The sequence below is a fragment of the Barbus barbus genome (genome assembly GCF_936440315.1).
Source record: "Barbus barbus genome assembly, chromosome: 8".
NCBI classification, from domain to species: Eukaryota; Metazoa; Chordata; class Actinopteri; order Cypriniformes; family Cyprinidae; genus Barbus; species Barbus barbus.
This window is the reverse complement of record NC_136736.1, coordinates 6,481,222-6,504,521: the sequence shown is the minus strand read 5'-3', so window position 1 is coordinate 6,504,521 and position 23,300 is coordinate 6,481,222. Positions and strand designations below refer to the sequence as shown.

At 35.0% G+C, this 23,300-nt stretch overlaps 1 protein-coding gene across 3 annotated transcripts in view; it reads right to left on the bottom strand.

Annotated features, from left to right (window-relative positions):
- LOC306873521 (phospholipid-transporting ATPase IH-like) overlaps positions 1-23,300 on the bottom strand; it is a gene marked incomplete at its 3' end in the record, with an annotated part of 63,843 nt that overhangs the window by 20,456 nt on the left and 20,087 nt on the right. For all 3 annotated transcript variants that reach the window (XM_079422865.1, XM_079422866.1, XM_079422864.1), the window contains exons 2-18: positions 14,774-14,896; positions 14,188-14,277; positions 14,003-14,083; positions 13,801-13,908; positions 10,756-10,884; positions 10,421-10,524; positions 10,128-10,178; positions 9,252-9,316; positions 8,590-8,671; positions 7,946-8,096; positions 6,831-7,028; positions 6,576-6,749; positions 4,255-4,421; positions 3,970-4,041; positions 2,970-3,043; positions 1,966-2,069; positions 300-481 (exon numbers count right to left, since the gene is read on the bottom strand). In XM_079422865.1, the coding sequence (XP_079278991.1) occupies positions 300-481; positions 1,966-2,069; positions 2,970-3,043; positions 3,970-4,041; positions 4,255-4,421; positions 6,576-6,749; positions 6,831-7,028; positions 7,946-8,096; positions 8,590-8,671; positions 9,252-9,316; positions 10,128-10,178; positions 10,421-10,524; positions 10,756-10,884; positions 13,801-13,908; positions 14,003-14,083; positions 14,188-14,277; positions 14,774-14,896 (1,955 nt within the window). The remainder of the gene's footprint in view (positions 1-299; positions 482-1,965; positions 2,070-2,969; positions 3,044-3,969; positions 4,042-4,254; positions 4,422-6,575; positions 6,750-6,830; positions 7,029-7,945; positions 8,097-8,589; positions 8,672-9,251; positions 9,317-10,127; positions 10,179-10,420; positions 10,525-10,755; positions 10,885-13,800; positions 13,909-14,002; positions 14,084-14,187; positions 14,278-14,773; positions 14,897-23,300) is intronic.

Genomic DNA, 23,300 nt, shown 5'->3' with positions numbered 1-23,300 from the left:
AATTATTATTCACATATCATTTAAAAAAGAAACTCAAATCATGCTGGATAACAATAAGAATTTTTCCTATTTCCACTGTTGGTCTGATCCCACTGTATCTACTGTATTTGCATTCTGAATTTGACAAAGGAATTCTGAACATGAAAGGTCAGCTTCTTCCAAGTTCCCAACTTTAAAATCGAAAGTTTGAATCAAGTCAGTAGAGGAATTTGTAAACAAGTCAGTCAAACTTAGATGGTATTTGTGGTATTTGGTAAATGTTAATCAGGTTGACTGTGAGTCAGAAGGCAGTGATTCACCTATCTTCCACAGCAGTGGCTCCCAGCAGGATGAAATCCTTTTCGATGACATCATAAGCTTCAGCCAGTTTCTTGTCGCGGTCCTGCAGAGCTAGTTTAGCGCTGTTGAGGAGACGGCACGTTTCCTCATACTCCTCACGAGTCAGCTTCTTATAAGCCACACAGAGAGTCCGTAAGCCCTCCTACAGGGGAAAGATTTGAAACAAAAGTGTCAGCTTAGCCTGCCAGGTCCATTCAATTACAAAAAGAGCCTAAATTCAACTCCAGAATTCATTCTTTTTCCTAAAAACAGCATTAATCTTGGATATAACAATTAACTGTATGTGTGTCTAACTTAACTCAGAATAAACATAATACAAAGGAAAGAACAATACCTTCCTAAAAAAATGAAAATGTTAGCATTATTTATATCTACTCTCCCTTATTTTGTTCCAAACCTGTGACTTAATTTCTTCTGTGGTACAACAAATGGAGATATTATAAAGAATGCTCACACTGCTCTTTTCAATAGAATGAATCATGTGGTGACATGCTCCTAAAAAGTATGGAAGCTTATTACCACCGCCTCGTAAAAAAGGTACTGCGACTCAAAATTGAGAGTTTTTATCTTGTGATTGTGAGTTAACATCTCGCAATTCAGAATTGTGAGATAATAAGTTGCAATTTTCACATTTATTTTTTTCTGTGGTGGAAATAGGCTTCCAAAAAGCCATGTTAAAAAGCCTGTATGACTTAAACAAAACATCCCATGTCAAATGTTATGTTTTATGCAGACAAATGTTATTTTTATGGTGACAGCTTAGTCTTATTTGATCTGATTTGTGTGAACATTTTGCAAAAAAATCTCATTTTGTGTTCCATATAAAAAAGAAAGACATACTGGTCTAGAACGGCATGTGGGTGAGTAAATAATAACACAATAATAATTTGTTGGTGAGCTATCCCTTTGAAATGTAGATTATTAAATACCAAAAACGCTCTAGTAGAAAAGTTTCCATTATCACTATTAACAAATCATTACTGTCCTGCAGACAGTCTTGAAAAGAAAGATTAATTTCTGTCTGTCTCTACAGAAACCTTTTCACTATGGCTACCAAAATCCTGAATCAGCACGGACACCAGTGCAACCAAACCCCTTTCTCAAGTGATGTCATTCCTGACCCACATTCCTGAGTTACACAATGAAGTAACATAGAGCTGTGTTAAGATCCATTCCTCATGCCTGGGACCAATAATGATATTCTTTTTCTGCAAATGACTTCAAATATTAGTCAAGTTAAAGATTTATATTCATTAGATTATCAAGAGCAGAAAGTACAAATGACTTCTGGGTGCTACAGACATTAAACTAATAACGGTTGTTTATAATACTCATCCCTCTTATGAAAGCTAATGAGATCAGTGTTGGGCCGCAGTGTGAGACACATAAATAGAATGACAATAGACACATTGTTGCTCACTTTCTTTCATTTTCAGTGATGTTTAGGTACTTTCCTCTTTCAGTTCTCTTTGAGGATGTAGTTCACGCTAAACAAAAGTTGCACAAGCAAACACATTTGAGAGGAGCTTGATTTTTCCATCAAGATCTAAGAAGGTGCTTTTGTGGCTTATAAATAGCTCTGCTAAAATAAGAAAGAAGATGAAGATGTTTCCGATTTCTGCTCACCACAGCGTTGTGCTCTACTCGCGCTTTGACCTGCTCCACCTTCCCAGAAACCACCCGTGGGAAAACAGAAGAATCCGCACCTTTACAGAACAAGTAGTACTCTCCTAGAACAAACAAACAATTATCAACACAAATAAAGTGTTAACAGCTATAAGGAAGAAACTATACCACCACAAGTATGTCATGCTTTCAATACATTTATAATAGGTACATTTTGCTCTCATTTGTATGCTAGTAGCATATTGACCCACTTGCATTAACTGGCCCCTTCATTTAGGCACACATGGTGACTCGGAGACTTTCAGTGGAATGTGTAACAGTCACTAGCAGTTCCAGAATGAGTGTGCATGTGTGCGTTTACTCAGCTATGATTTGAGGAGAATCTTATCCCCAGACATTAGCTAAATCCCTTTGGGGATGTTCTCAGACGGAAGAATCAGTCATAAATAAAGTGAATAATTAGGTCTACCAATCTCTAAAATTTTAATCAATTTATTGCATGACATGCAGATTAATCAAGTCAATCACAAATAATTGCACATATCAATATTTACAGAGATTTAAAGACATATTATTGTGGCAAAATAAAACATTGAGTAGACATGACAATGTTGCCTTATAAGTTAATATATTTGTATTATTTCTATTTCATTAAACATAACTCAACATCACTAACCTCAATAAATGAATAAATTAATTAATTATTAATTAATTAAAATATAATTAACATACTGGTCAGGAGGCATGTGAAACAGTTCTCTTTAGACCAGGAATAAATTATACATAATTACACATTAATTTTGCATAATAATTATAATGAGCTGTGTCAAGTAAATATGTGTGTGTATACTTAATTTTCAGGATACATTTGTACCCATATATATATATATATATATATATATATATATATATATATATATATATATATTCACAACTCATGTCTCCATTTAGAAGTTGTGAAAGTAAAAGCTGTGTGTGTGTGTGTGTGTGTGTGTTCATCCTACCTGAGCTTGATCTTACGATAACACTCATTCTCCTCCTCACTGAATCAAAGTTCAACACCTCCAACAACTCAAATCTGTGAAGAATTGCACAAAAGCACACAAAAAGACAATGTTGCAAGTGTTTAGATTCAAAAGGGTAACAGACCTACAATTACTAACTGACCACATTTATGTACACATAAATCAGTGGAATATGGAACGTTGACTGGGTCCTTCGTGATACATCTTTATCACAGACAGACAGAGTTTTTATGTGACTGCGCTCGGTGCTGACCCTCGTGTACTCAGCTGTAGGACAGTGTGTAGCTGCACTAATTATGGCTGGTCCTTGTCCTTCAAGGACACACACACACACACACACACACACACACACTCAATCTCACAAACACCGGTTCTTTTACAACACTCCCTAAACAGGGGAACTTTGCTTCCCACAACATACTGTATAACGGTGTTATTTTAATAAACACACAATGACATTTATATGGCAACCTGCTGAGTAAATACACAGATGATTACAGATTAGGCTGAGCAAACTGTTCCTTTGCTGAGGTTTCTTTCTCACACAGCATGTGGCAAAATACATAGCATGACAAGAAAATTAAAGCTGCAATCACCACAGGGGGTGTAAGCAGCACTGCTAGTGGTTTGCTATGAAGCTAAAAGCTTGTTTGTAAATTCCATGCAGGTAAAAAAAAAAAAAAAAGTGTAAAATGTATATATGTGTCTTCTATTCATGTTTTACTTTTACATTATTCAATATATTTTACTATTATTTAAAAAAAAAATACTATGCATTTTTTTATTACAATTTTAATATTTATGTTTTTTTGTTTTTTTTAATAAAAATAATTATAAAAAGATTTATGGTAATAATCTGTATTTAACATAAGATTGTGGGTAAAACCAATTTCTCAGACTAATAGATTGTCCAAAAGCATCTAAATGCTGCTAGTTTCCTGTTGGTCATTGCACTCATGCTGTTTTCCAGATGGCTTACCTCTCCATCTCATCCTCTCTGTTGAGGATCTCCATGTGACTGTCCTTCAGACGGAGATAGGTGAAGCCCAACCTGAACAGGTGAGAGAAAAGGAAGGGAAACTTAGTGTGTTATTGTGATGAAGGGTAAAGTTAGACACAGCAGTATGTAAAGCAAATGTAGGGTTAAGGACAGAAAATGGTCATAAAAATGTTTGGACTGTTTAGGGTTATGCAATCCCAAAGTGCTAGAGTCTAAATTATCGTGGGTCTGTATGAGTGCATGTATGCACAGTATGCATCTTGCCTTTTCATGCCCTCCACCAGTGCAACCTCGTCTGGAGAGGAGGAGATGTAGAAGGAGGTGGATTTGCCCTGATGGATTCCTCTCTTAATACCATCCACGGTCTCCTCTTCCTTCACCTGGACTGTGTGACAGAGGCACAGCGCACGGAAAAACAGCTCCTCTCGCTCCTGATGAGACACACATACACATGTTTGCGCTGAAATACTGCACACAAAACTGCTGCTTCATTCTTAAAGCAAAAAGACTTTTTAAAACCGTAAAATATTTAATAATAGTATGTAATGGCATGAGGCAATTCAGTCATCACACACACACACACACACACACACACACAATTTCCCTTTACTTAAGAGTGAGTCGTCTCAGTGGAACAGAATCATTCATCCGTTTCCTCACACACCAGAGGAAAGCAAGACAGAGAGACTAGCAAAAAGAGATTAAGTGACAGAGACAGAGAGATAAAAGGAGAGAGAGAGGCTATCTGTGTATAACTCTGAACAAAATGCAGTCAATACTCATGTATCCAGTAAATATTTGGATACATTTGATACAAGCATTAAAAATCTCAACAACAGTGAACTCTGATACTTTGATACGGTGCTCAACAACAGTGAACTTCCCATTCAAAAACACAACTGACAAAAGATGTGATGGGAAATTTAACAAGTTAACAAATTCTTTAAAAGATGGTTTAGCTAATCTGCTGAATTAATGTCACATTGCTCTAAGCTCATTTATCAAAGATAAAATTAGAATCCATCCATCTTTCCACCCATCCACAGCTAAAATATTCATGCAAAAACTTGCCTTTGCGATAATATGATTTATCTGTGCAATGAAACATAACTCGCCGCTCATAACAACACGTTCATTCTCTCACTGTACAGAAGTTTTTATAGCTTCTTTATCAAATGTCTACAGTGGTCCAAAATGTATCTGCATACTTAAGTCGTACTTAATAATAATGAAATGTCATGGTATTAGATAAAAAAATACACAATGCATTTATTTGTATAAAGATGGAGAAACTTGAAGCATTTTGACTTTAAAGTGAAGTGACATACTGCCAAGTATGGTGACCCATACTCGGAATTCGTGCTCTGCATTTATCCCATCCAACGTGCACACACACAGCAGTGAACACACACACACCGTGAACACACACCCGGAGCAGTGGGCAGCCATTTATGCTGCGGCGCCCAGGGAGCAGTTGGGGGTTCGGTGCCTTGCTCAAGGGCACCTCAGTCGTGGTATTGAGGGTGGAGAGAGCGCTGGACATTCACTCCCCCCACCTACAATCCCTGCCGGCCCGAGACTCGAACCCGCAACCTTTGGATTACGAGTCCGACTCTCTAACCATTAGAGAGTCACTAACCATACTAAGAATCACGTCAGGTTTGTTATATGATATTTGTTTTAATACTTTATTTATTTATCTACTGCATTTTAAGTATGTAAAACATAAATTTAAAATTTGAGTTTTCTATTTCAATATATTTTAAATGCAATTTATTTGCTGCTCAAGAAACATTTCTTATTATCAATGTTGTGCTACTAAATAATTTTGTGAAAACCATGATACACTGTACATTTATTTTATTTTGAAATTGAAACCTTTTGTAACACAGAAAGTAAAAGTGTTTCCTGTCACTTTTGCCTGCGAAAAATACATCTTATTTATATTATCCAAAATAAAAGTTTTTATTTACATAATATATGTAAGTGTGCTGTGTATATTTATTATGTATATATAAATACACACACATGCATGTATATATTTCAGAAATACATGTTTGTATATTAAATATATTTATTTATAATAAAAAAAAATATATATATAAATAGACATGTAAATACATGTAAATATTTTCCAATGATATACTGTATGTGTGTGTATTTATATATACATGATAAATATACACAGCACACTTACATATATTACGCAAACAAAAACTTTTATTTTGTATGCGATTAATATATATATAAATTATATTAATCGCAATTATATGTATGTATGTATGTATGTATGTATATATATATATATATATATATATATATATATATATATATATATATATATATATATATATATATATATATATATATATATATATATATATATATATATATATATATATATATATATATATATATATATATATATATATGTGTGTATATGTATATATATATATATTTTTTTTTTTTTTTTTTTTTTTTATAAAACTGACCCCAACATAAAAGTTTAATATATGTTCAAATACCCACTGAACTGTGATTTTCCAACAGTTATGGAAACACAGAAAAACAGAGAACAAGCTCACCTTTCCATCTATGCCCGGAGAGGAGTCGATCATATCCATTTCAGCAGCTCCAGGTAAGATCTGCCCGTTACAGATGGCATGTGGCACGTAAATATGCCCATCCACACAACATTCCCTCAACTCCATGTTATTTTCTGTCAAAGTGCCAGTCTTGTCTGTGAAGACATATTCCACCTGTGATGGAGAAAGAAGAGAGATAGTCAACCAATAATGACTGAGGGAGCAGTTTTGGAGTGGACTGAAGAGGTTTCCTACCTGTCCAAGTTCTTCATTAAGATCTGAGGTATTGACGAGCGGTCCCTCTCCGAGCTCCTCATCAAACATGTCATCGTCCCACAGGATGAAGTACGAGCCAAGGAACTTCTGCATCTCCACAGTCACATACATGGACACAGGAATGATGTAGTTGAACAGAACCATGAAGGCAAGGAAATCTGTGAATGCCCGGATTAACTGAAGGGACAAAATGCAGGGAATTAAAGAAGCATGAGTTTGTGCAATTGTTTTGCTTTGATTGTGTTAATGATATGAAAACATAAAATACAATGGAGGCCATAATTTGAAATAATTCAGATTTTTTATGTTTTTGAAAATCTCTTATGCTCACTGAGGCTGCATTTATTTGATCAAAAATAAAGTAAAAACATTAATATTGTGAAATATTATTACGATTTAAAATAACTGATTTCTTTTTTAATATAAAAAAGTTATTAATATTATAAAGTAATTAATATTATATGTGTCACATAATCTTATAACATATCATCTTATAATTATGTATAAGTAGTACATAAAGTAGTACAAAAATATTTAATAAAAACACACATATATTATGGTTTTCACACCAACAGAATTAGTCATTCTCTGAAAAATCTAAATTACTTAAATTTTTAAAAATAAAACAACAAATATATAAAATAAAACATCAAAAATATAAAATTAAATATATAAAATAAAACAATAAATAAATAACAAATATAAAATGTACAATAAACTATAATAAAAGATTAAAAAGTTAAATCAAAATTTATTAAAATAAAAATTAAAAAAATATCAGGTAACACTTTAGTTTAGGGACTCTAATTCTCACTATTAACTAGTTGCTTATTAGCATGCATATTACTAGCATATTGGCTGTTTGTTAGTAGTTAGAAAAGAACATATTCTGCATGACCATATACTACATCCCTGATCCTACCCAATATCTAATATTAACAAATACCTTACTGACTATTAATAAGCAGCAAATTAGGAGTTTACTGAGGCAAAAGTCATAGTTAATGGTTTGTTAATAGTGAGAATTGGACCTTAAAATAAAGTGTGACCAAATCTCATCATAATAATAATAAGCATTGTTTTCTATCACGTACTACATGCCGTTGCCTCTCAGTCTCAGTTTTCTGGTTGTACCAGGGCTCATCTCTGTTCGGGTTGGCCTGCCAGGTATACTTCAGGACAGTATTGATCAGAGCTTTACTTATCAGAATGCAGAGGTACACAATCAGGTAGGTGTTCATAGACCTGCAGGACAAAAAGCGATGACATGATCCAAAACTCACATAATATGAGCATAATCATTTTTGGACCTAATGGCAAAGACACATATCATATATCAGGGTGACAAGATCTAACTACAGTAACTTTCCCTGAGGGTGTCTGAGTTTAATATCACTCTTTTTCAGAAAAAAAAAGACATCTACAATACTAAATTAAATCTAGAAAAAAAATCAACATTAATTTGATTGAAAAAGTCAATGTCATCCAAACTCTGATAGGAGATCTCTGAAAGTGCACCTGCTTATTCAATATTAACATATTTTACATGTTTTCTTAATGGCTGCATCTATCTGTCTGACAGAATTGTCAGCGAGACACATGTGAGCGCAACTTGATACAAATTGTGACATCAAATACAGAAGCCAGCAATTTGCTTTACAAACAGCACACTAAATGCATTACCATGTACATGCTGACAGCAAGATAAACTGATCGAAAGCCTATCACCGTGTCTTACTTTTCAACAGCGGAGCGTTTCTGAGACTTGGACTGGTAGTTGAGGGCCATCTTGGTTTCCATGCCCGTGTAGATGGCCACAGCTAGAGAAACAAGAGAGGACGAAAAGCATTTTGAGTTCATAATTCCCCTCTATGACTATATCTCTGTATAGCCTCTTTGATGCTATGATAATGTAAAAGCCATTGTTATATAACTGAGCTCTTTTTGTCCTACCGTACGGTGCTATTATGTCATAATGGCTCGGCTGTAACAAAGTTAAACATTTTGAGAGCTTGCCCTGCTCTTAGAATCCTCACGTGTATAATGTGACATTCATCTCCCTCTCTCGCCCTTTCTCTCTCTCTCTAGCAATTAAGAACTTCTTTCTGATCTCACAAGCTTCAGTGACTCATTTAATTACAGTGAGAACGGAGTGACAGAACGACTCAATCAGCAACTCTCCTCTCTTGTTCTCCTGACCTTCCTATTGCCTAAAAAAAAAAATCACATTAGCATTGTGCCAGATTATAGTGATGGATCTTAGCATCGACATCAATACAATAGACTGAGTGCAAACAGTGGAGCACACAAACTAATACATATATACCTTGAATCGACTGCAAATATAATTAATGTGTATGTGCATAAATGAAACATAAATATAGTGTTGTTTTTTATTACCATGTATGTATTCAGTGTTTTTAAGTGTGGCTCCACGTAGCAGCAGGTTCTCAGAACCCAGGGGTCTAAAATAATCAGACAGATCAAATGCAGAATTACAAACACGATTAATAAACAAAATTATGCTCACATCTTTTTACAGTGTGTATGTGTTGTACTGAAAATTCATCTGTCACATTGCAGAACTATTTTAAATAAAAATGGTAAAATTAAAAATTAATTAAAAGGTAAATTAAAAGAAATGGTGACCAGTTAAAGCAATGAAAATATGCACTTCATATTATACATTCATATAAATTAAAACACATAAAACAGTCATGTTATATATCAACTATCCTAATATAAATTAACTAAATCTACTAAATATGAAAATAAATATTTGTGAAGCTGCCTAAATGAACCTTGCATTCTATTCTATTCTATTCTATTCTATTCTATTCTATTCTATTCTATATAACATAATAAATTACATAATTATATCATACTATTCATTTTAAATACTCTATGTATTCAGATTTATTAACATATTTGCATATATTAAATTTACCAAGACAACAATATTTGCTGTATTTTATTATACGAAATGCAATATTACATTATACTATTATATACTATTAAATATTTTGTATTTATTCAATTTCAATAGTGTATACGTTCATATTTATTTACATAATTGTACCAAATACAGCATAGAACATTTTTAAATCAAAGTTAGAGTGGATTGTAAGGAAAACTAAAGAGGAGCAGAATTCTTTAGTAAGAATCAGGATTGGAAGAGAGACCTGTTCTATGAAAATGATAAAGTGTCGCTCCTGAATTCAATCTTTCACACACTGGTCCCTTAATTAAGAGTCAATTTCCTGAGTATAGATTTACCTCGCGATGGGCTCGTCTCGATCCAAATAAATATTGATGCGTCCCACAAATCTACAGCAGAAGAGGAAGAAAAGACAGAAAGTAATGTCTAGTCTGGGCTCTGTGTCAATGTGTGTGTGTGTGTGTGTGTGGTTAAGACACCATGTGAGGATATTTGTGTGGGGTATCTGGAGTGTGTGGCATGCAGTTGTGCCAGTCCAACAGTAGTTCTATGCACAGTCAGTGTCTGTTAGAGAAAGCGAGGGTTTGTTTGTGTGTTTTCTGCTGATATATTATATGTGTGTACCACTCACTTGTACAGGTCTGGCTGGGGTTGTTCACATTCTATCGTAGCGTGCAGTGTATCCACCTCCTCCGCTGCGTTGAATGCCTTTGTGTCCTGAACTGCATAATAGGTCTTTGTATAGAGAGGAGAGCACGAGAGAAACTAGTTGGCATTCCAAGGTCAAAAACTCTCACACATATTTCTACCATCGCCCATCTAAATCGAATTACTGGCAGTGTGCTATATAGAGTAGTCAAAACATTTCAGTCACAATGCACAGAATAGTGTTTAGAATAAAACTAAAATTTGAAGTTTTAGGAATGATAACAGTAATGTTTGTCTTTCTATAAAATGACCAATCACCTTATGGCTGGATTCTCCATCTAAGCTGGCTGTCGTGACAAAACATGTTCCATCTTCTCTACTGGTGGAGAGCAGTATCAGGTCACATGGAAATGTCTCATTCTCCTTAACCTGGACAATATCACCCACCTGAAAGGTCAATGAGCAAGAAAGGGTCAAATTCAACATTTACAGTAACAGTTTGAATCAAATAACAACCTGAAGATAATTGAGAATATTTTACATTGTGCTGTGCTTTTGTGAGTAGGAAAAATGAATGGTGAAGATGCCAACTAATAATTTTTATGTCAATGACATCATAACTAACTGCAAAAATTATGATTGATTACAAACAGTCTCCAGCAACCATTGTTTGAACAAAACCAGCAATCCTGGACCAAACTCAACACCATTTGTTGAGCAAATGTTGATATGAGAAGACACCGAAACAAACAGAAAATACACACTGTGACTTTAAGAACAGGTCATCCAGTGTTCATCATTTCTTGGTCATTTTATCGTATGAATATCTAAATATACTTCTGGAATGACCTAAATACTCAAGTATTATAATGTTTTCAGTATGTTTCCTGACAGAGTGCTTGTATAAAGTAAGATACACCAAAGCTGTGTGACATTAATATCAACGATTCAACTATAGAAAATGAGTTGCCACTTACATAACAGTGGAATAAAAAAAAAAAAAAAATCATACTCATGAATCTACATAAATGAAAATCCTGATGCTGGTTGTTGTTCCCGCTGGCCTGTCTGCATGTGTTGCGTAACGGATTACAGATGCCGACCGGATTATCAGTAGGAAAAGCTGTAATAGTAAGTATTCAAGCACATTCTCTCTTTATCATCACAGCTTCCAGTGTTTTTCACTGAGCTTTTCAAGTTTTATATACGGTTTTATATTCTATATTGAAAGAGAGAGAGGAATAGTTTCAAAATTAAATAAAGGATTCCCACTGCATCGTGGGTAATGTGGGCACACTGTCATTCTGCTTGTTGACAGGCAAACATTCTGTTTCCAAACAGCAAGCTGGCTGTGTAAGCGTAAAGCTGGTTAGTAGAGCGAAACTTTGTTGATTTATTTCTCTGAGAATCAAAAAAAATAATTTTCAGAGCTGAAGTGTGTCATTTTTAGCATTATTTATTTTTTTACCTATGCCAGCTTAATTTGCATACATGGTAAGCCATTTACAAGTTGATTTGCCACAAAATACAAACACCATGGGATTTTCAAAACACTGCTGTTCATTTAAGCGTCCTGAGCAGCCCGATACTGGCCCAACCAATGGTATGAGCTTGATTCACCAATGGAGTATTGGGGAAAACCTGTTTGAAAACAGTCATGTTTTTCAAATCCATGTAGTGTCGCTAACAGCACAATTCACTAATATATATGTTGTGAGCTCCAGATGTTATTCAACCCGAATTCCAGAAATGTTGGGACGCTTTTTAAATTTGAATAAAATGAAAACCAAAAGAATTTACAATCACATGAGCCAATATTATATTCACAATAGAACATAAATAACATAACAAATGTTTAAACTGAGAAATTTTACAATTTTATGCACAAAATGAGCTCATTTCAAATTTGATGCCTGCTACAGGTCTCAAAATAGTTGGGACGGGGCATGTTTACCACGGTGTAGCATCTCGTCTTCTTTTCAAAACGGTTTGAAGACATCTGGGCATCGAGGTTATGAGCTTCTGGAGTTTTGGTGTTGGAATTTGGTCCCATTCTTGCTTGATATAGGTTTCCAGCTGCTAAAGAGTTTGTGGTCGTCTTTGACGTATTTTTCATTTAATGATGTGCTAAATGTTCTCTATAGGTGAAAGATCTGGACTGCAGGCAGGCCAATTCAGCACCCGGACTCTTCTACTACGAAGCCATGCTGTTGTAATAGCTGCAGTAGGTGGTTTTATATTGTCCTGCTGAAATACACGTCGTCTGGAGGGGAGCATATGTTGCTCTAAAACCTTTATATACCTTTCAGCATTCATAGTGCCTTCCAAAACATGCAAGCTGCCCATACCGTATACACTTATGCACCCCTATACCATCAGAGATGCTGGCTTTTGTAATGAACGCTGATGACACGCTAGAAGGTCTCCCTCCTCTTTAGCCCGGAAGACACGTGTCTGTGATTTCCAACAAGAATGTCAAATTTGGACTCGTCTGACCATGGAACACTTTTCCACTTTGAAACAGTCCATTTTAAATGAGCCTTGGCCCACAGGACACGACGGCGCTTCTGGACCATGTTCACATATGGCTTCTTTTTTGCATGATAGAGCTTTAGTTGGCATCTGCAGATGGCACGGCGGATTGTGTTTACCGACAGTGGTTTCTGGAAGTATTCCTGGGCCCATTTAGTAATGTCAATGACAGAATCATGACGATGAGTGATGCAGTGTCATCTGAGGGCCCGAAGACCACGGACATCCAACAAAGGTATACCACTTGCCTCTTCAAGATGAATCGCTTTTTGTATTCCCCAATTGTAAGTCGCTTTGGATAAAAGCGTCTGCCATATGACTAAATGTAAATGTAAAGGTCTTCGGCCTTGTCCCTTACACACAGAGATTTCTACAGTTTCTCTGAATCTTTTGGTGATGTTATGCACTGTAGATGATGAGATTTGCAAAGCCTTTGCAATTTGACGTTGAGGAACGTTGTTTTTAAAGTATTCTTTAAAATACTTTAAAAAACTTTTTATGCACTCTTTCACAGATTGGAGAGCCTCTGCCCGTCTTTACTTCTGAGAGACCTGTTTTGAAAAGAAGACGAGATACTACACCGTGGTAAACATGCCCCGTCCCAACTATTTTGAGACCTGTAGCAGGCATCAAATTAGAAATGTGCTCATTTTGTGCATAAAATTGTAAACTTTCTCGGTTTAAACATTTGTTATGTTATCTATGTTCTATTGTGAATAAAATATTGGCTCATGTGATTTGAAAGTATTTTAGTTTTCATTTTATTCAAATTTAAAAAACGTCCCAACATATCCGGAATTCAGGTTGTACTCATTTTATGTGATTACACACCCGTAGCTTTTGACTCTGTTTGCGTACGACTTTGCCATGCTGGATGACGTGGACTGGACATTGGTTTATAGCGTTGTCCGCTTTGTGCCTGATCCAGTCCTCATAACCCTGCAGAGAGTTAGAGGGGTGAAAGAGACCAATGAAGGAGTGACATTACAATTATGACACCTATTATAGAGGAACGTTAAGGGTCTTTTCTCACCTGTTTAATGGCTGTGACCGTGATGACAAAGAAAAGAGGGAGACCGCTGGTCGTAGGACTGGTAGGTGTGTCAATGATCAGCTACAGAGAGAGATAGTGAGAGGGGAAATATCACACATCACGCTGCCACAGAAAGGTCAGCTCATGCTAATAGGACAATTTCCATAAGCGACACCATCACAAACCTGCACTAGAAAGATGATCAGAAAATAGAAATTGGCGATTCTTCTGAACTGCTCAAAGAGATTCTTCGGTATAAAATTCCAGAAAGTATACTGTGGAGAAAAAGAGATATGTTTAACAAAACAAAACAAAAACCAAACCAAAACAAGAAACCAAACAAAAAACAAAACAATAAACAAACCAAACCAAACCAAAAAACAAGAAACAAAACAAAAAACAAGAAACTTTATGCTTAAAACAAGCAAAAACCAATGTTGTAAAAAAAACATTTTTTTTATTTAATATACACTTTCTAATGCAAAGGCAGCTATTATCTTACACAATTTTACATCTCAGGTTGTTTTAAAAAAATATATTTTTTTAATATTTAATATATTAAACATTGTTAATATAAATTGGAATACAAAACAAAAATTAATTATTTTACAAACATGTTCATCAGCTAGTAATGGTTACAACAAGACGACCTGACCATGTCCTGATCATGCTTTCTGTGTTTATTTTTCTATAATGACCAGATGACTGTACATCATCCCTTGCGTATAGTTTTTGGTTCAGATAGCTGTTTGGCCGTGGAGTACATCTGACCTTTGAGGATACGATTCTGTTGTCAGGAAATCTCTGTGGAATGTACGCTTCTGTTCCTGGTGGAGGCTCTTTATGTCCAATATAAACCGTCCTGTTGTCCACCCAGTTCTCCTCTCCTGTACACTAAAACAAAGAGACAGAGAGAGTGGATTATTCATTTATTCATAGATATTCATGCATCATCCATCCAATGTGACTGCTTCCTGTTGGAGAACACACTCTTTAATCAGCATTGACATGGTTGGCCGGCCTGACTTGAGTTCACAGGTCAGATCCACCCACTGGAGAAAACAGGTGCACAAATGAGGAATCAGCTTTGAGCTACAACTATAGAGTTTTGCTCTGGTGAGAAAGAGAACAGATACAGAACGTATGGTTCCTGTCATGCATAGTTTCATAACAAAGAATAAAAGAGAGAGAGAGAGAGAGAGAGAGAGCGAGAGAGAGAGAGAGATGAGAGGCTGTTAGTGTAACCCAATTTATCACCCACCTGGCAAAAATTACAAAACTGCATAATTTAAGATATTTAAGATTCAACTACACTTAATGTTACACCGAAGTTTAAAGGAACTGTTGACCCAAAAAATGAAATTTCAGTCATTTACTCATGTTGTTCCAAACCGAGGTTATCTTTAACCAAATCTAAAACTATTAAAAAACAATTGTTGTAATACAACTGAAACAAAATATATTATAAATATTAGATGAAAAACATAAATTAACAACTAACTGAAATAAGTTGAAGCACTAAAAATTACTAAATGGAAATAAATAAAAACTAAACTTAAAATAAATGAACCTAAATTAATAAATGAAAAAATTAATAAATAAAAATTACAAAAGCACATGAAATGAAACCTGAAAACATAAAAAAAACAAAAGCTATTTCTACTAATAAATATTATTTATAATATTGTTATAACACTAAAATAATTTTTCAAACCAGTATGACATTCATTTTTTTCTGTGAATGTCCAAACAACACTGGACTGTATAACAGGTCTGGAACAACATTAGACTTGAGAAAATGTTGATAATTTTTATTTTTCTGTGAACTATGCCTTTAATACATACAATAGGGGTTTAATATGAGAAATACTGTAATAGTGATGATAGTAAGCAGCAATAATAACAATATGACTGACAGAAAATAGTACAGGAGGATGCCCACTGCTACAGTCTTTTGCATTCATTTCTCGTACTACATTAAGTAAAAGCAAAAAGCGGAAAACTATGTGACAATAAAACCAACAGCGTGAAATATTCATCCTAGCAGGTTTGCAAGTATCTTAATTTCTCTCGTTATTTTTCGTTACTCATACTTCACTCAACATGTGCTACTCTGAAGCACCTGCTCTTGCTACTGCTGCTGAATTCACGCTAGCTTTAATAGGTTTGGATTATGCAAGGAAAGATGATCTTAGATCAGGGTGAAGGGAGTCACCTAATACTCTTTACATTCCAGCACTACAAGTAACCTGCCTGCAACCGCAGCGAGTGTCAACGACCGTGATGGCATTAGCTGCTATGTGACTCCGCCTTTTCCTCTCCGTCAGGGCAGGATTAAATCTGGCCGAGCCTCTTAAGCGCTTACGTAAAATGAGAAATATGAGCTATTACCACTTCAAAGAATGCCTGTATCCAGCACTGCATGCAACAGGACATGCATGAGGATTTCTGTCATATAAAGGACAGTGAGAACATGTTGAATGTGTTTGACTTTAAGCGTTTAGGTTTTGACAGGGATTTAAACACATATGAGGTCATGCTCAACTGTTGACAACAAATTAACTTTAGCTTTCAGACTGACGTCATGGTCCACAGCAATGTCAAATTCTTCGCATCACCTTGTTCATCATGGAAAATCCTAAGAGACCCACAGGAAGTCAGTCTGAAGTTTCTCTGTGTTACTCATGCATCTCGATGCCTCTGTGTGTTTGTGTGTGTGTGTTTTTGACCTTGCAGAGTGAGCTCAGACACCATCCACCCTACCCAAATTACTCAAAATGTCTTTCAGCTCCCCTAAAATAACAACACGGATTCAAAAGAAAACTAATTCAAGGATAAATCGCACAAAGCACATTACATTATGCTTTCAACTGGAAAGGAAGCATTGTTAGAGAATAATTCGATTTTTTAATCGTGACATTATTTTCAGAACAAATAAGCCATTTTTTCTCATTACAGTAATATTAAAATCTCATTACTGTAATGTGAAATAATATTATTTTATTATTTAATAATATTTAAAATAATTTATTAATTACTTATAAAAATTATATCACAGTACACACACACACACACCACTACAGTACACAGAATATATAAAGTATAACAATTCAAAAACAATTCAAAAAATAAAAAAAATAAAACATCTAATTAGAATTAGATTTCCACTACCCTGGTAAAAAACCTATGCCATAATTTACACTATTTCAAATAAATTTATTTCATACTAAGAGTACTTCAAACTTACTAAGAGTCTTTAAATGCAAGATATTTAAATTGTACCTGAAGTACACTTGCAATAGTTCACTTTTAGCACAATATTTAGTTGGACCTCAGCACTACTTCCACACATTTAAAGTGCATTAAGTACAAAATGATTTGTTCCAATTTAGCAGACTTTAGGTTTACCAGTTTAGTATACCAATAGTACAGTTGCAGGGTATTTTTTATTAAGCACATAAATATGTTAATGTATTTGTAGTAGGCCTATACTTAGCACAAAATAAATGTATTTCAAATAAATTTTAGTATATTTTTTAATAGGGTACTCACACTGGAAATAATGGGAATTAGAAAAAAAAATCCAGATTATAGTAGTTGTTATGGTCATGCTAATTCAGAAAGTTTTAAAACAATGTATTTTTTTCAAAATATAATGTATTTTATTTTATTTATTTTATGAGATTCACCTTCAAATATGAGGCTGATTCACAGAATGTGCTAAAAGTGTGGTCAGAGAGAAAATTCCACTATAAACTAGGGCTGTGCAATTAATCGATTTCGGCCTCCAACGATTATGAAAACACAATAATCGAGATAAAACGATTATTGCGCCCCAATCCGCCCACTTTCCAGCGTTGCGCTTTTGTTCCTCCATAAAAGCCCAATTTCATGTAACATGACTTTTGCTAAATGGGACGTGCTTGATTTATAGAAGTATATTAGATTTATTTGTATTTTTAAAAGCGTGAAAGAGAACTCGCGCTTCCTCAGGAGGATGTCTGTTATGCACTCAGAGACGGAACAGAACACGGACATTTTAAGTCAACTTTTAGCTCAAGGTGCACGTCTAAATGGTCAAATACACACAAAAGGTGTTAGAATGCAGATTTAGTGATTATTCATGTAAACCTTTGTCGGTCATGTAAAGAGTTGAAAATGAAAATACATGTGTAACAGTAAATTGGATCCATGCGGCTCTTAAAGTGACAGCGGACTATGGGCTTAATATTAATCAAACAACAAAAGACAAATTCAAAAATCACACACTGCTCTTGAGTGAAGGACTTTTGTAGCTTTAAAAAGAAACAAAGAAAGTTTCATTCTTACAGTGAAAGATGTGGTTTTATTTTACATTTGATTATTCATTTCTGTAAGTTAGTAGGCTGTTAACTGCTTGAGACTTGCATAAAACAAAATCCTTAAAGCACAGTTTGTTTCATTGGTATCTTTTTATTCTATTGTACTTGTCCTTTGATTTTTTTTATATTATATTAATCATTTTCAATAATTTTGAGGACTTTTTGTTTGTTTGTTTGTTACTAATAAGCTCTAGTATTAAGAATTGTAAAATTTTGCTGGTCTCTACAATGCCATATCAACCTTATTTACAATAAATATATTTGATATGTATCACTATCTTTAAATAAATCACTCAAATAAAGTTTTGGTCATATGGCCCACTTATAATCGTTTTAAATAATCGTGATTATGATTTTTGCCATAATCGAGCAACCCTACTATAATAGGCTTCAACTACATAAAGAATTCTTCTGATTTCCTCTCACTCTGTTTTCTGTGTTATAGAGGTGGATTTAAGCAGACGGCACTGAGCAGCTGGTCAAAGGCTCAGTGAACCCTGAGCCCCATAATCACACCTAATCCACTGCTCTAAAACACACACACACACACAACAGAGAGACCAACACACAATGAATGAGCCTGTTCTGTGTTCTTCAGGGCACATGATGGGTCTGGGATGACCTATATAAAACCAACATCCACCAAACTAGCTAGCTAACACTAGCTAGCTAACACTGAAAACAAACAGTTTAATCATGGATGAATTGTGGTATATTTACTGTTAAAGGAACAGTTTAGCCTTTATCTACTGCTCAATTGCTCACCCTTATGTTGTTCTAAACTTACATGCTGTTATTTTATTTTTATTTTTTTCATTAAACCCAAAAGAAGAAATATCACGCTACTATTACATAGAACAAATAACAGCATGTAAGTTTAGAATGACATGAGGGCAAGTAAATGATGGCATATGTTATTTTGTGGTGAACTATTAGCTTGAACTAAGATGTTCTGAATAATAAGAGAAATCAGACCAAAATCACTGCTTAAGCTCCCATGAGAACTAAGTACACAAGCTCATAACTGAGAAGCAAACAGTCACACAGGAATGAGAGGTGGCAGTAGTCTGGTCACTAGTCAAAGGGATTATATCACGCTCGACTCGTGCCTGAGCTCCCGACGAACAGCTCAAGTTACCCTACCACACACACACACACAAAATCGCCAACTGTCCGTGCAAACAACGGCTGAAATTCCTCCAGCCGCTGCTGATCAGTGCTGATCCAGGAACAGCTATCCCCACCTATGAAAACAAACATGTTTTGATGACATACTTCAGGATCTACAGTAAGTGGCAAAAACTGATCCTAGATCAGCACTTTCCACACCACCACAGGCCATATACAGACTGAAATTTAATGCTCTCCATGACGACATTTTCCAGTTGTGACCTTACTAGCTAATGACAGTTTGATATTTTGCAAACAAACCAAAAACAGCAGGCAGTATATGGAGGTAGGAGGGCACATCCAAATATATGGAGGTAAGAAGGCATGTCCAAACCAGGCTACATGGATGCATCCTTCATTTTCCATGATATCCTACAGTCTGTGTTTTAAATGATGCAATAAATATGCATTTATTTATATTATTTATAGAGTTGATTTAACTTCAGATTCCACTTCTACTCAGAAATAAGCATTGAAGATAAATATAAAATCATTCTAGATTATCAAATCCTTATATGTTGAAAGTCTAAAGGTCATTGCACACCGAGTCCAAAATTTTCGCAAGTTAAAAAATAAATACGACTTCACGTTGTGTCAATCATGTTTGCACACTGCCTCCGAAACTTTCGTCCGTCAAAAAAAATTCGGATCAGGTTTGATTTTCTGCGTTTTCGCATCCGTAGCATGCATTTTGATAGGAAAGGATGGGGAATAAGAAAAAAACGAAAAACGCATGCAAAAATTTCGGACTCAGTGTGCAATGACCTTAACACTAATACTAATTATTTGTATATATTTTAATATTGTTTTATATATGTATTTATATATCACTTTTATTATTATTTAAATTGTTAAGTATTGTGCTGTCTATAATTAAGCTGATTTAAAAAAACACATTTAAATTATTTCATTACTTTTATATTATTTATTTTACTTTGCATATCACATATTAGAGTATTAAAGTATATCAGAGTGAGTTAATTAGTATAAGCCAATTCAGGCAAACATGTAGTGTCAATTGCATAACTTTTCTCCAAATTCTCATTACAATAATACAAAAAAATCTCAGTCTCATTACTGTAATGCAAAATAAAGATTATTTTATTAATAATGGTGTACATCACATTATATGGCTTTGACTTATTTAAAAACATTTTATTATTTAAAGAATTCACACATTCAAAAAAATGCCAGTGAGTTTATCATTACACTAAGATCCAAGTAGTTAAATTGAGTTTGTGAGTTTGTGTAAGAAAAAGGCAAAAAGAACTGGGTTTTCTGGAAAATGTGAAATATGACTACAACCACTACTTTTATAACTACTAAACTGATCTCAACACACACTCTCAAAGTGCTTCAGGGCATCACTGAAGTTACATGGCTAAAAATAGACTGCATGATTCCTGTAACTTAATGCAGTGCTGCCTGACAGACTGTCGTATGTGAAACACGATACAAATAATTAAATAGATGGCAGGAACTCATTTCAGATCAAAACACTGACGGTTCTCACAAATTGATTTAGGAAATTATTTTTGTAGCAAAATGTATAAACAAGTTAAGTAGTTATAATCGAATAGAGGCATATTCAGTGATAACTCAAGCTGTCATCAGCTTACATGTAGGTCAGCGTTTAATGACTCTCGTTTAAAAGTGTGAAAGTAGGGTCACGTGCCTGAGAGGAGGAAGATGTGGAGATAAGAAGGGAAATGCAGAAACGCGTGCGAGTTGTTTGCTATATACCACAATCATTTTTTATTCATTCGTTATCAAAGTCATTAATCGAATAACTTATTTGTTCAGGACAAAAAAGGTAATGTCATTGACCACTTATTTTCAGAATACATCTTATTTTAATGCAATATCATCCAGACCAATCTATTGTAGCTGAAAAGTGAAGTGGAGCTGAATCTGAATCAGGCAGGTGTCCGTTCACACCTCTCTGATCTAGATCTGGATTGTATGAGCTCATTATTCACCCTCGTTCCCTTGATCTCTCCGTACCAGCATTTCCATGACCCCTGATCAACCTGGGTAATGAGTGAAACCAGTAAACCCTGGTCTACTGCCCAAGGATCTCTGTCTGTCCTATTGTTTGGTCACTTGAGTGTCGGCTTCCCATCCAAAAGTCCTGTTGTTTCAGTACAAGGGGGGGGGGGGGGGGGGGGGGGGGGGGGATTCCTCCCGAGCAAAAATAAACAATTGCTGTTTACAAGAAGGAAATGTTCTATCAACAGTGGAAAAAACATAAGTGTTTAAGGACGTTTTCTATTTTTCAGAGATAATTGGAGCCTTGAGGGTTTTAAAAGGACAAACATCCACTGACTTTCTCCTCTAAACAAAGTGGGACAACATTTGTTTGCATTTCAAATAATCTGTGGGAGGACTCTTAATTTCGCCTCCGCCTCTCCCTCTCTTACTCATTATACATGAAGGTAACCTGTTGTCTTATAACCGAATGCCAGAAATAAACAACCACACACATATTGTGCCTGGTAGCCTTTTCACTCCACCCTACATACACACACACACACACACACACACAGTAACTTTATATCACATACACACACACAGGTACACAATCTCACACATGCGCTCCACAGAGGAAAACATGCCCTTTCAGGAAAATAAAAGCATAAAGACCTCTTACATGGATGTAACTGGCCAGTAAGAAAAAAGAAAACAGGTTTAACTAGTGGTAAATGACTACAATTGCATGTTTAATGCTGTGCTGACTTTGAACTCAAACGCTTTTTAATGCCAACCTGATAAGAACATCAGTACCAACAAATATCAAATAATATGCAAATCCAGGTTAGCCTCTCAAACTTTTGAAAATCCAGTCAATTTTGCATCTTATTTGACTTACACACAATTTTAAAGGGATAGTTCACCCGAAAATAAAGATTCTGTCATTTTAATCCAAACTTGCATGACTTTTCTTTCTTTAGTGGAATACAAAAAAAACACACATTACTGTTCTTGCCGTTTGGGGTCGGTAAGATTTATTTACGTTTATGAAAAAAACCCTTATGCTCGTCATAGCTGCATTTTTTGATCAAAAATATAGCAAAAACAGTAAAAACGTGAAATATTATTACAAATTAAAATAACTGTTTTCTATATCTTAAAATGCTATTTATTCATGTGATGCAAAGCTGAATATTCAGCAGCCATTACGCCAGTCTTCAGTGTCACATGATCCTTCAAATATCATTCTACTTCGCTCATTTGGTGCTCGAAATCACAAACTGCCCACTTAAACAAGAAGATGACGTCTAAACAGCCTATAAAGATTTTTTTATTGTTGTTTTATTGTTTGGCTTAGGTGACGTTAGGGGCATTTAAATCTGAAATCGATACCTACTATAACAAATTTGCGTGCCATAAAGAAGTAGCTCATTCAAAATAGACTGAATTGTCCTCCTCAGACTGAAGGAAACACAATTTTTGCACAGTATAAAATATATATTGGTATGTGAATGATTCATGGGCGGTCCATCTGGGGCCAAGAACAATACTGAAGAAAAGAAGCAGGAATGGGACATCAGTGAGTCTGTGGCATGTCAAAAGTGTAGACATTTGTAAATTTATAAATATTCATATTCAGGATGCTTTGAGGCTCTGAGAGCAGGTGGTTCAGATAGATGTTTAGTCTTAAGTAGCAGACAGCTGGTGAATCATCTTATCTATAACAGATTAACTTTAAGGCACATGCTGATGCTAAGGGTGAGCCACTTATAGAAACTAGTAGAAACACATATACA